Below are 14229 nucleotides of genomic sequence, written 5' to 3' on the forward strand. Positions count from 1 at the left end.
AGTTATAAACAGAAATAAGGCCATGCAATTCGTTAAATTTTACCGGTGGGTATCGGCCTAGAAGATTTTCCTTGAGGCCATTGTATTCATCACGAAGACCGGAGATGGCAAGCATAACCAAGTCTTTGTCTTTGGTTGGTTCGCTAATGTTGGCTAGGGCACTAGCATATTCTTGGGCGCGGCTGAGATAGGAGATTGGAGTTTCATCTCCTTTCATCTCAATCTTTAATAGTTGAGTCTTGAGAGTGTATTCCCAGGAAGAATTATGTGGTGCATATGCCCTCTCAAGCGAAAGCCAGAGATCTCTAGATGTTATTCTTGAACATGTTGAAAAGAAGCTTCAGATATGGTAGAGATGACAATCATTCTTACATGTGCATCATTGGAGATCCAATGATGATAGCTAGGATTATCAACTAATGCAGTATCAGTTGTGGCAACTGTTTTTGGCAGTGGGCATGGGATTGTTCCACCTATGTAGCCAAATAAATTGTTGGTGACTAAGAAGGGATGGATCATGGCTTTCCAATACCCATAATTGGTGGGTGATAGTTTGAAAGCGAATTTATGGGAGTTGTGTGCTGTTTTCTCCACAGTTGTAAAGGTAGTAATCATGGCCATGATGAATTAGGGTAGAGTTGTTGATCGACAGAGAAGAGAAAAAAAAATATGATGTAGGCTGCAATTGGTTGTTGACGGCAGCTAGGGTTTGAATACCTTGGCTGTGATACCAAGTTAAAACACGTAATGTGATTTTGATTATTGATTTCTTGACTAATGCATTACAATAGATCCCTATATATAGGATAGAATATTACATTCAACTACCATCTAAAATCAAGATTGTAAATATAAGATCTAACATAATATATTGTCTAACAAAGCTACCATACCAAAGAGACAATAACGATATAGCAAACCCGATAATAAAACTGGTTTAACATCATCCAAAAGGTTCATCATCCATAAACAAAGACCAATTCTAAATAAAAAACACCCTCACACTAGACAAATAAAGGGTAGTAATGGCATAAAAGCTTGACCAACACTTATTCATAGATCCATGGGTGAAGGCTGCTTGACCAGTTAGCAACACCCTCGGGGAACCACAAACCAATCTCCTTCTTTGCGCTTTCAACAGCGTCACTACCATGAATAACATTTCTGCACACACAAATACACAATATATTAAAACTATCACAAGTCAAACAAAGTACAAGTCAAAATCGATTTTGACAAATAATAATACCTTCCAATGTCAATGGCAAAATCACCACGGATGGTGCCAGGAGCTGACTCAGCAGGGTTGGTAGCACCGATGATCTTGCGACCGGTGGTGACCACATTCTTGCCTTCCCAAACCATGGCAACAACGGGTCCAGAGATGATGTATTCAACTAGCCCGTTAAAGAAAGGCTTTGCGGACAAGTCAGCATAATGCTTCTCGGCGAAAGCTTGTTCAACAGTCAAAAGCTTCAATCCTAATTTCACAATGTCAACAGTTGAAATAAACATGTAAAAAGTAACGTATATAACGTTATTATGAAACACATCATCAAAGAAGCTTTTGTTAAAGAAAAAAATTGACTACAAAAGATTCCTATACAATCACAACAATTAATCATGATGCAAATTTGATAGTTTGTAATGATAATAACAGTAAATAAGTAACTTTAGTTTCAAATATTACAAAGAGAGAGAAGATAAGACGAAGAAATAGTAATCAAGTTCAATAGTGTTTCCTCCTGTAGTACCTCAACATGTTTTCTAATTACAAAAACAAATCAACTTTCAAAAATGTAGACTTGTGAACATTTTCATAAATGGTTTAATCAAATGACCCAATATATTGGTTGCTATTTAATGACGCGCGTTTTTCACATTTACCCCGTACTATAGATTAAATTCGAAAGGAATAATCACTAAACAATAACCAAGGTCCATAACTATTTCATTCAGATCCCTTAGAATTAATCATTTATGAAAATTTCACAACAAAACGGTTATTATTAGATAATAGATAAAAAATAAAAGTAACTTAGCAATCTACGAGAGACATCCGAAACTCGAAACAAAAATCTTTTTAAGAGAAGAATAACTATACTAACATTAATAATTGAATCTAATTAATCAATTAAATCTCTTAATAACCTTTGATGCAACAATTACAACTTAACTTTGAATAATAAAGTAAAAAAACCAATCAAATGGTAACATGTATATAATCAACAATAAACATTAAACACAATCATAATTAACAGGACCCATTAGTCCCCAATTTCCTTGATCTTTATGTGTAATAAACTTGACCAAGTAATCAAGTAAAAGTTGTACCTTTCAAAGTGAAGCCTTTCTTCTCAAATCTACCAATGATTTCACCAACCTAATACAAAATCGAATTCATTTCATTAACACTTAATCAATCGTATAACTTGTACATCACGCATTAAAACTTATACAATATTATTAAATTAATTCACAAATCAAACAAAACCCAGAATTGATTAGAACCCAATCAGTGTTTTGATGTTTTGAATCGAGAAATCGATAAACAGAGTCATCAAAACCCTAATTGAAATTTCGGGTTTGAGAGGTTGAATTGTGAGTAAAATTATTAATAATAATAATAAAGAGAAGGAAGATGACTTACGAGGCCTCTTTGAACGCCGTCAGGCTTAATCATGATAAACGTTTGCTCCATCTGTGATCTCTGTGTGTTTAGGGTTTTGCAATTGCAAGCAAATCGGTGGTTTGTGGAGAAAACGATAATTTATACGTCCGATGGGTCAAACCCTAAGTGCCAGGAATATTCTTCCTTGCTTTTTACGAATTTACCCTCCAGTTATTATATATAGTAGTCAGCCGGTGTCGCGGCGAGGTAAGAATTATCAAATAACAAGGATTAATCAGGATTAATCAGATTATAATTTATATGTTATAATTTAAATATACCAATTTTTGTATAAAGTTCTTAAATTTTGATCAAATAACGATTAATCGGCGATTGGTCGGTGGAGGAATTGATTAGGGGGATTAATCAGCGTCTAGATGAGACTTTTAAAACCATGACTTTGTGTTTACGACCTACTTTGTTTTATTACTTTTAACTTGAAGTAGGGGTTTGCATGGGTTGACTCGATTAATAGTCTTAACTAAATTAATCAATCACTTATCAGTTAATCGGTTTGGTTTTTGATTCGCCTTGGTTAATTACTAAAATCAATTTTGGGCTAAACTATTTACTTAGAAATAATGAAATGGATGCCTTTTTAAAATAAATGAAATGAATTTATAAATACGTGACATTAATATATATTGATATATAAATATATGAAATGGTGGTATATAAATACATAAAAAGGTGGTATAAAATATGAAATACATGAGAAATAAAGATAAAATCTATACTAATATTAATAGTTTTGTTTGGCTTGGCTCGGTTAACTGAGGATACAAAAAATAAATGATCATTTTCGATTAATTTGGTTATCGTTTAATTTCGGTTTGATTTTTTTTATTTTTGGTTCATCTCGAATCGGTTAATGCTCACAACATAAGCCAAATCCAAACATCCAATAACTCACCAGATTGGACTTCGGAGGTGAATGAATAATAAGGTTGGGTACTTGGGTTTGGTATCGGACAAATATAAGAAGTATTGGGGCTTGAGAGCCCAAATCCGGCCCATACAAAACGTAAATAATGAATTTTTGTTACCATAGGCATGCTGGGTATAGGTGACAAAAACCCAAACCTGAAACTGGACCCGAAAATAAGCCCGGATCCGGCTCTATTTATACCCGGGTTTCTAATACCCGAACCCGTACCTGATCCTACTCGTAGGGTATGGATATTGCATGCATTTTAGTATCAAAACCAGTACCCGAACCGGACCCGATTTGTACCCGGTAACACCCGAAAACCCGAATTGGTTCCATACCCGGAACCGGGTTTTTCCAATACCCAAAACTGGATTTTTCAAATATCCGATCTATGCCTGAAATTACTCAAAAAAAACTGGAAAATACCATAAAAAATTACAATCTATACCAAAAAAATATCCGGAAAAAAAATCCAAAAAAACCCGAAAATATGGTTTTTCAATACCCATAAATAGGTATTCAAATGACCGGTTTTTGAATACCCGGCTCTATAACCGACCCGAGCCTAATACATAGGGTATGTTTTTAGAGGCAATGCCCCATATTGCTAATACCCGATTTTCCAATACCCAATCATACCCGAACCCGTGTTTCTAATACCCGATTTGTGCACCTCTATGCGAGGGTTAATATTGTAAATAAGTTAATTCACCAATGATCGATGCAAACAGCTTCAATGTCATTAATTATGGGTGTTTTTCGAGGGGTTTTGGGTCGGGTTCTTCGAGTTTCAAATCTGACACTGTTTTTCGGGTTTGGTTTTTTTCAAATTGGGTTAATCAGGTTTCAGGTATTTAAGAAAACAAAAGGAATAACAAAAAAGTACAGAAACGCTACAACGCGAAAACTAACCCACCGTATTCTTCTTTACCCGTTATGTAAATAACCAAATAATAAATTAACATAACCTTGTAAAGCAACATATTATTCGATTATGGTTGTTATTAGCCAGAAATATATATAAAAACAATCAATAGTCGATCAACCATAATAAGTAGCGTATACTATTTACCAATTTGTTATTGATGATGTTGTTCTATTTGTGTATATGCATGTCCATGCAATCATGTAGGTTTATATAATTATATGTGTATGTGGTGTGAAATGTTTTCTGAAATTTGTATATTCCAATGGGAAAAACATGTTGAAAAGAAAAGAAAGCTACTTATGGGAATAGTGTCTACTATTAGACCCCTTGTTTCAAAATGTTGAAATTTAGATCACAATGAAAAAAAATATGTGAAGCTTCACTCATATAAAAAGGTTTCAAGGCTAATTAGACATGTAGCGGAACTATTGGGAACAAAAGCACTATATGACTCAATGACTCATCATCTAATTCTAATCCGATAAAAGATGATGGTGACAACTACACTCAAATATTTGATGGATTAGATGGTATATATGAAGAGAAGTGTAGAAGAACTTAATCCGTCAATGAAGAGACATTTTGACATATTGTTACACGATGTTGTTGAGTCTTTGTGGGATGAGTATCAAAATTACTCAATATCGGATTGTGCACGGTTTGATCTATGATGGACTATCACTTATGAGTTTCTTCGTCGTTGAAAGTCATGGTATCTTGATGTGTTAAAAGGTTCACTTCCTCTAATGGTCAAGGGTTCCAGATTGTGGAGTAGAATTAAAAGCATAATAGATTAGGTGTTTGGGGTTTTGTTTTTTTGTTTTGTAACTATTTGTGTTGATAATCAATAAAATCATTTTCATTAGTTTTCCAACCAATAGTTGAAGAGAAAGCTTTTCTAATTTAGATTTTAGGGTAGATAAAAGTGGCAAGATCATAATGCAGGACGGGTTATAAGTAAAAGAACCCGTACCTCGGTTAGTTCGGCCTTAATTAAACATACCTTTGGTTCAAGAACTCAAGTTACAAGCCTCACGAAAATCTGACTGATATCAAACAGTTCACCATCAGATCTATCTCAAGCATAAAAAGAAAAACACTATTTTCAAACTTAAGATTCATTGGGACTTTTTTACCAGTTTTGACATAAAACATTATTACATCTTTAGTAGTTTGGAATTTGTTCCTGGCCTTAACTAGCTGGAATCTATCCCTCTTTTTTTTTTATTTCTCTCTGGTATGCATTGCCTCCGGAGCGAGTTGGGTTATGTTACATACCGGTTTGGGTTGTAAGGAGTCATATGTTGAGACAGGCGTACGTGGGTTAGCCGTCAAAAACCTTTTTATCCATTCTATATATACTTCATGCAATGGTTAATGCATTAGTATGATTCATAATAAAAATGCTATTCTAAATATTTCAATAAAACGACTTATAATTTAGAAGGTTCTATTTCTTGAAAATAAACGTTTGACAAATTTCAAAATGTTACATGTTTTTTGATTAACTTTTTTTGTTTTAATCTTTTTGATTCTGGGCTGGGCGAGTTATTTGTTCAATTGTTCCGATCTCCATTTTTCTACATGTAATAGGCATTGATATTTAACATACACAATCCAAATCCATTGAATTCATGATTGCTAAATTCATAAATTAGTTCATAGTGGTACCCATGATTGAGATATGGTTAATGCTTAGAAGTATAAACAATTATGCATTTGCAGCCTCTTAATTGTTTCTGATCTTTCAGAAACTACTGTGTATGGACCCTAAAAGAAGTATCATGAATACTAGAAGAATGATGTTTTTTCCTACTTACTTTCTTCACCATTTAATGCAGAACAAAATATATTTGATCCGGTATTCAAATTACTCAAATATATGACAGAATCCATGTTTGACCCATAATTTGATATGGTTGGTATATACCCGAATGTGTGTGTTTGGACTTTGGATCATTAGGATTCATTTTGATATAATGTACAATATATATAATCCGAATCCTTTCATTTTCATGTAGATGAATATATATATATTGGTGTCGGTGTTATGAATAATGGAATATGTCAAAGGTTGTGATATCTTGGAAGAAAATGTGAGATGACTTCAAGAATTTCCAACCATGTGTATAAGTCAAAATGATATATAGAATAGATCCACTAAAAATTGAAATAACATGGAACCTCACTATTTAGAAAACGCGTGTAGCTAGTAAAGGTGTATAAACACCAAAAATATTATTAAGAGTTGTTGGTTTATGAAAGTTTAGTTGGTGAATGAATGTTATGTTTCACCATAAGTTTAATAGAGTTCTTGGTTTATGAAAGGGCTGATGTGCATTGCACCTAAGGGAACAACAACATGAAAGCCTCTTTCATCCAGGCTCCATATGCCTCCCACTCTCTCTCTCTCTCTCTCTCTCTCTCATAATTAGAATTAAATTTGTTTGTGGACTTTTGACATTGATTGAGATAAACATTTTTCATGATTACTGCATGGAATTCAGCCCAAAGACCTTAATTTCTCTTTCAAGAATCATTTTTCTCACACAAGCTCAAGCGCGCGCTCTCTCTCTCTCTCTCTATGTATACATACAATATATATATATATATGTATATAGGGGAAGGTTAACGTACAAATGAAATTAACGTGTTAAACGTGAGAATCAAGTAGAGTAATTATGTAATTACATCATAGAGTAATTATCATAGAGTAATTATCATATTTAGTCTACTTGTATATATAATTACTCTACTTGATTATCACGTTTAGCACGATAATTTCATTTGTATATGATCCAGGCCCTATGTATATACACACACACTTTTTTTGGGGTTGAAACGCATCGTCATATATTAACAAGCGATGTCGCTAGTCTCTTTTCGATTGCAAAACCCTGTTTTTATAAATAACTTAATTAATTGATATTGGAGTCATAACATTACTATACATGCTTATCTGACTACTTGTACTCGACGAAGTAGTTCTACGGCCTCAGAAGCGAGAAAACAATATTTTTATGTATGTAGTCATGTAGATATCGATCTTTCTTCCCCACAAAGGCACAAACAATATTATTCTCTTTAATAACATCATATACAGTGTCTCTCTCTCGTTGGAAACTGTTGCAGAGACGTGTTGCTTCAAGTTGTAAAATACTCTACTCATGACAGCTTTGAATATGAAATGAATAATCATGAGGGTGTCGGGTCCGTGGGTATACTTTAAACCTTTACACATATTAATCATGGAATAAAGTATAATATTTATCCACCTATCATTTTCATATATACCTCTTTCTCTGTACGTATATACAAAAATCTAGGATTTATGTATGTAACGATTATCACTGTAGCTTGTTTAGTCAAATAATTGTTTGGTTGGTGATCTGATCATTTTAAAAACAATTATAATGTTAGTCAAATAATAAAGTGAGGGGCTGTAAACTGGTTTTATTTATAAGAATATTAAATATACTACATTTAGAGCCCGTGCAATACACGAGATTATACAAATTATAAAATTACATGAAAAAAATAGTCAATTTGTCAAATCCCGAATTTTTTGATTACTTTCAAAAAAGTCAATAAAAGTAAATTTGAAACCCGAACCATATTTAAAATTCTAACTTTCACTCGTTTGACATTTTAAAGTCAACACTTTGAACCCGTAACAAATCTGACGATAAATCTATTTGTATTCTCAAACTTTAAAAAATACTCAGATTTCTCATTTTGACCCGTAACAAATTTTGACACAAATGTATTTAACTTGTATCAAACAATTTATTTACCAACTTTTGACTGTATAAATCAAATTAAAGTTTCACAAAACCCGAAACAATCCTACATAAAAAATCAAGAAATTAAATATGATAAATTTGTTATATATGAAAGTGATTGGTATATATTTACCAAATAGCCGAAAAAAATATATAGTTTACTAAATTAACTTAAAAAATAAATTGATAGATTTAAAACATATATTTATAATTTATAAATTTATATGACAAACGTATATATAATATAAACATAATGTAAAAGGAAATTAAATATGACATACATTAGGGTCAATTAAGATCTTGGTTTTGGAGGGAAAAATGTTATGAGGTTTAACCATAAACTAACATGTGTCACAGTTATTTTCTTTTATTAGAATATGATCTATCTAAGACTAAGGGGTGTGGGGGCTCAAGTGGGGGCTCCAGCAGAGCCAAGAACCAATAATATTAAGACGTGTGACAGAGAGAGAAACTGGATAAGGGGGGTGTTGGAGTCCCTGGTGGAGCCCCTGGCCCTGGTGTGGAGGGGCTCCAGCGGAATTTTTTTTTTATTTTTTTTATAAATATATTCAAACAACATATTATTAAAAAAAACACATAAATTATTAAAAAAAAACACACATTAATAAAAAAACACATTAATAACTAAAAATTAAAAAACCAACAAAAAAAATAAAATAAAAATTAAAGTACTAAAAAGAAACATTCTTCTTATTCTTCGGCTTGGTCTTCTTCGATCAACCTCTTTCGGATACGTTGCTTTTGCTTTTCCATAAGCATTTGATCGACCGGATTTAGGTTACTGAAGTCTCTAGTAAGAAAGTCCAAATCTCTCATTCGAGTTTTTTCCTTTTTGTCATAAGAGACCACCTCCATGGTTTTATTGAATTTATTGAGGGATTCAACAAGATTGGAGATGTTTACGGCTTCCCCCTCAGCCGGTTTTTTCCCCTTGGTGTCCCTTCCCAATGGCCGCCTCCTCGGTGGTGAAGACGTTTCCTCCTCCGCAATGTTTAGGTCGAATCTAACGTGGCAATCCGACCCGGTTGAAGTGCTATACGCTCCAGACGAACTAGTTTTAGTCCGTTTCGGCCCTACTTCCGCATCAAAGTCCGGCGCCACCAGCTCAACCCACTTGGAACACTTTTTCAACCTGTCCCACAACTTTAAATCGTCCCACGTCTTCACCACCCCATACCTCCGCAAACACTCTTGCTTCCACTCTTCGACCGTGAAATTGTAAACCGCCAAATCATCACTTCCACTTGGTCTCATACGACCGTTGTTCCTGTTGAAAAGATTAGTAAACAAGCCGACAAATTTTCTGATTTCGGACCACCGACCCGAAATCATATCGGCGTTCCGCTCTATACTCCCAACGAGCATGTGGAACGTCTCCCTAACCTTTGTCCAAAAAATCTTTCTCTGTTGGTAGTCGGCTGCAAAATGAATAAATAAATTAGATTTTCATTTAACCTTTTTATTAAAAATCTAAAATAAAAACGTTAAAACAATTACCGCAATGCCGATCCTCAGAAATGACTATCCAAGCCCGACACAAGGCTTCCTTCTCATCCGATGACCACGGAGTGGTTTTCCGTTTCGTCCTCGGAGTCGAAGCCGGTTCCGACCCGTCCGTTGCAACTGGTTTTTTACGGTGGACGCGTCTTTTTGGTTCCGGAGCTTGTGATTCTTGTGTCTCCAGAACAACAAAGTTAAGAGACAGTTGTGTGTTGGATGGTTGAAAGCCGGATGATTCTTGCGGCTCCGAATAAAACATCGGTTGGTGTGGTGAGAAACCCATAAACGTGTTCAATGAATCATCGTCAAGATAATCTGAATCAAGGTTTGGGAACCAATTTCCAGCCATTTTTTAAAAAAAAAGTTGAGAAGATGAATTGATTTTGGGTGAAGGTTTGAAGTTTTGGTATAAAAATGGGTAAATGGAGTATAATTATATAGAAAATATATTTTTTTTTGTTTTTTTCTTCTCCCCAACGGTTGAAAAAACATCAAAAGATGTGCCATCCTCTCTCTCTTCTCCCGCTACCATGCTCACCGCCCCCTCTACCGCCCCTCTAGCGCCCTCGGTGGTGTGGTACTAGCGCCTGGGGGCGCGAGCGAAAGGGCTCTAGCGCCTCCGCTGAAGCCCCCACACCCCTCAGTCTAACATTATATGATTATTTTCTGTAATCATATCTAATTTAGATCTTTCTTCTTGTTTTTATCATTGCAATTTGTCAGTTACTGTAAAAACATTCATTTAATATGTTCAAATTGTTGTGTATACATAAAACACTAAATAAGAATAAGGAAACTTATCTGACTTTCATTTATTTTAATAAATAAAACTCTAACCAAATGAATTATAAAAGTTTTTTAACACTAAAACCAAAGGATTTCAGTAAATTATATTTATTTCTTCTTATTTGTTACGAGCTCCTTTAGCAAAACACCACTACTAAATATTAAATATCAATAAAAAGACATTAATTCTAAAACTATATAAGAATACCCAATTTTTAAAATAAATAAAATTGTACCTTAAAATTAAGTACACTTTTAACTATTTAAATAGATATACACTTTTAACTATTTAAATAGATATTAATTGAATGTTTAAATTACTAATTAAGAGAGTGTGAAAAAAAGAACGAAGAACAAAGAATATAAAGATTTTACAAACCGAAGGTATTATAGGATTTTCATGATTTCAAATACATAAGAAATATTTATTATACGATTTTCATGTCTTAAGAACGAATGATTTGTAACTGTTTATTATTAATATATGAGTATTGATGTTTGATATTACTGTGCATTCAGTCGGTTTAGGTTAATTTCGATTAGAACGATCAGTTTGTCAGTTGCTATGATAATTGCTTTCAGGGTTGTTTTGACTAGTTTAAATATGATGAAGCGTATAATTGCCCTTAGTTGAGTCACACCGACAGAGATTGTTTGATAATTAGTGTCATGTGCTAGCGATTGTTGATGCCTAAAGTTTGCCTAGTTAGTCAATCTGATTTGATCTTTGACAATTAATCTGTTAAGTGAACATGAGATTACTGTATATTTGCTTACTTGAAACCCGAGTGTGATTTGCTTTTGTTAATTGTTTGAAATTGTTAAGTTGTTTAATCAGTATTAAAATCAAAACTAATTGCTTGTGTGATCAGCACTAATACATTTCACTTCATAATGTTAGGATCCAGTTACACATTACACTGACCACATATACTTTACGTGGTTCAATACCCAACTTACCCTAGCTTGCTTAGGTGATTAGATACTTGTTTTAATTGTTTTTGACTAGATAGTGACAGTCTAGCATCAGAATGTGATAGAGTTGGCTAACGGTCTAGATTCACTCATAGTCAATTTGAAGTTGCTTGATTTTGTTAATAAATTATCATTCAACGATGTGAACAAAGTTTGTGAAACATTTGTAAATGTCAGAATTAGAGAAAAAAATCCATATACAACTTGAATAGTGGTCAACACGATTTCCCCCTATCACAAAGTATCCTTCGACTCCCACATGTGCTTTCCTTTGGCATCTCACCCATCCAACGATACCCTCTCTCCATAAAACGACTCTCTCAGAGGCATTGCATCGGATAAGTTCTAAGTACCATGTATATGGTCATGTGTGGATACATTTAAAGATACCTTTGTACATTGTTGTAAAATATATATTCTTTTGAAATACTAAATTTTTTGCACTCCATAGTGTTTCAATCCATGACCTCCTATTTCACACCTTATGCATATTACCACCTTACTAAAGTGAGAATAATATTGTCGTAAAAATATTGACCAATACATTTTGTATACACATAATTTCGTGTTATCTATATATCAAATGTACATGTGTAGTAAAAAGGAAAATAGTTCATTTATAAGTTTTTAAATTTTTTGTTTTCATTTAAGATTAAAACAATTTTACTTGTAAAATGGGTTACTAGAGTTTCTAATTTCTAATAGTTACCCAAATGAAGAGTGGATTTTTTGAACTAAAAAGGTACATTTCTTTTTTTTACGTCTGAATATATAATATGTTGAAATTAAAAAGGTATTTTTCTTCTGATTCTGTCTTCTATTGTGACAATTTTTTATCTTATTGTTTTCCCTTTCGGCATCACTTTCCGTTTTCATGAGATTTAGCAAACTTAAAAAATTATGCTCTTGTGTAAATCAAATCTTAATTCTTTAATAATTTTATAACTTTCTTTTTCTACATTATTTAATGTCACCTTCTTTTGTCTATTAAAAATTAAATTATTTACTCTCCGAGTACTCGCTATAAAGTATGGTGTCGAGGGTAGTTTCTTTAACTCCGCCTAATTATTAAGGACCGATCAAAAGTGATCAACTTCAGCCAGAATCACATATAGTCGGTCAACTTGGGCCGATTTGACTTAAAATATAAAACATAATTCATATTTCTATAATATTAAGAAAAGAATATCACTTTTTTATCTAATGATTAGCAAATTTTTTAATAATTTAGTATTTAAACATGTATTTGTTTTATTTAATTGAAATTCACTTATTTGTTATAAATATTAACGAACTTTTGATATTTGACACATATATAATATCTAAAAATTAATTTTCTTTATAGTTACCATTTACGAATACTTTCCAAGTACTCCGAGTACACATAACTCCCCAGTCGGCCGCCTATGGTCCGCCTGACGACTTTTGCAACCATGCTCCCATGCTATGGATACACTAATATATAGGGTCGGTCATGAGGATTTAAATATTTTGGTTGAGCCAAAAGAAAAAAACTAACCGATAATTCGTGAAGCTCTCCTATCATTCTTGACATCAAACTGTTTGATCATCATTTGAATAGGCGGTTTATGCATAAAGTTATATATAACATCGGTTTGAGCCTTTCTATAAAAAATAACATGTAACGTGAGAACCAATTAGGACAACAACGGGTCAGGTGGGCTTGGGTCATGTGTCAGACTGAGTTACATGTTCACCGATAATGGTTACACGTCTGATGCCGCGTGTACCTCAACACATCGCGCGAGCACTCAGCTAGTAGTCTATGATATTCTTGGCTCCTTAGACATCTTAATACAAACACTAATTTCACACACTCAAGGTGTTTTCTCTCTCAATGCTCTTCCTTTTCATATCATGAGTCTAAATCCGAGTGTGTTATAGCTATTCCACAACTTTATCACATGAATTGATTCAAGATATTGTTAGATCCAATGTTTTGGGAACCTATATGTAACATCCTACTTTCGGTTATTATAATAAAAATAAATTTCATTATTTCATAGTGGGCCGTTATCGGTTTAGATAAATAGAATACGAGTTGGGCTAGTGTTGGGTAAATGAATATGGGTTATGGACTTGGGTTAGGAAAGAAAGAAGGAAAGACCATGGGCTTAAGCCCATGATCCATAAATATATAAACCCTTAATATCCATTTAATCCCCATTCACACATATTCCATACATCACCCAAAACACACACACTTAAGATTTCTCTCTAGTTCTTCCTTATCTCTAGCTGAAATCAAGAAGGAAACCGAGAACCGACCCGAGGTAATGATAGTTTAATATTGTACGAGCCTAAAACGTTAGTTATAGTCGCGTAACGACGAGCCGACACCGTTAAACCGTTTAAATCACAAGATCCGGGTAGAATCGGGTATAAACCGGACCTAAGATGAGTTTAGGGATCACCCTAGCTCAAATCTGGATCAAACGGGACGAAAAACGATGAAAACGGTGGAAGAACGAGTGAGATCTCGTTTTTCCGGAAAAAACACGGTTTTCCAGCGATGACGGCGCCGGAAAAGATAAAGGTGTCAGGGAATGTTCCCTGACCTAACCCTAGTTCGCTAAGGAAACTTAGAGAACTAGAGGGTGATTCTTTAGCTAGT

The 14229-nt window shown here is 33.7% G+C and overlaps 1 protein-coding gene across 1 annotated transcript; it reads right to left on the reverse strand.

Moving 5' to 3' along the window:
* Positions 1-912: 912 nt before the first annotated feature.
* Positions 913-2798, reverse strand: LOC143623453 (nucleoside diphosphate kinase-like). The gene is made up of 4 exons (XM_077094358.1): positions 2651-2798; positions 2335-2383; positions 1250-1481; positions 913-1164 (listed from the first exon to the last, which is right to left on the reverse strand). Exons 1-4 carry the CDS (start codon positions 2699-2701, stop codon positions 1050-1052), a joined length of 447 nt encoding a protein of 148 aa, XP_076950473.1. The 5' UTR covers positions 2702-2798; the 3' UTR covers positions 913-1049.
* Positions 2799-14229: the final 11431 nt, after the last annotated feature.

This window comes from Bidens hawaiensis, unplaced genomic scaffold, assembly GCF_021521415.1.
Source record: "Bidens hawaiensis isolate Kalapana, Puna unplaced genomic scaffold, B.hawaiensis_p1.1 tig00003469_1, whole genome shotgun sequence".
Lineage (NCBI taxonomy): Eukaryota > Viridiplantae > Streptophyta > Magnoliopsida > Asterales > Asteraceae > Bidens > Bidens hawaiensis.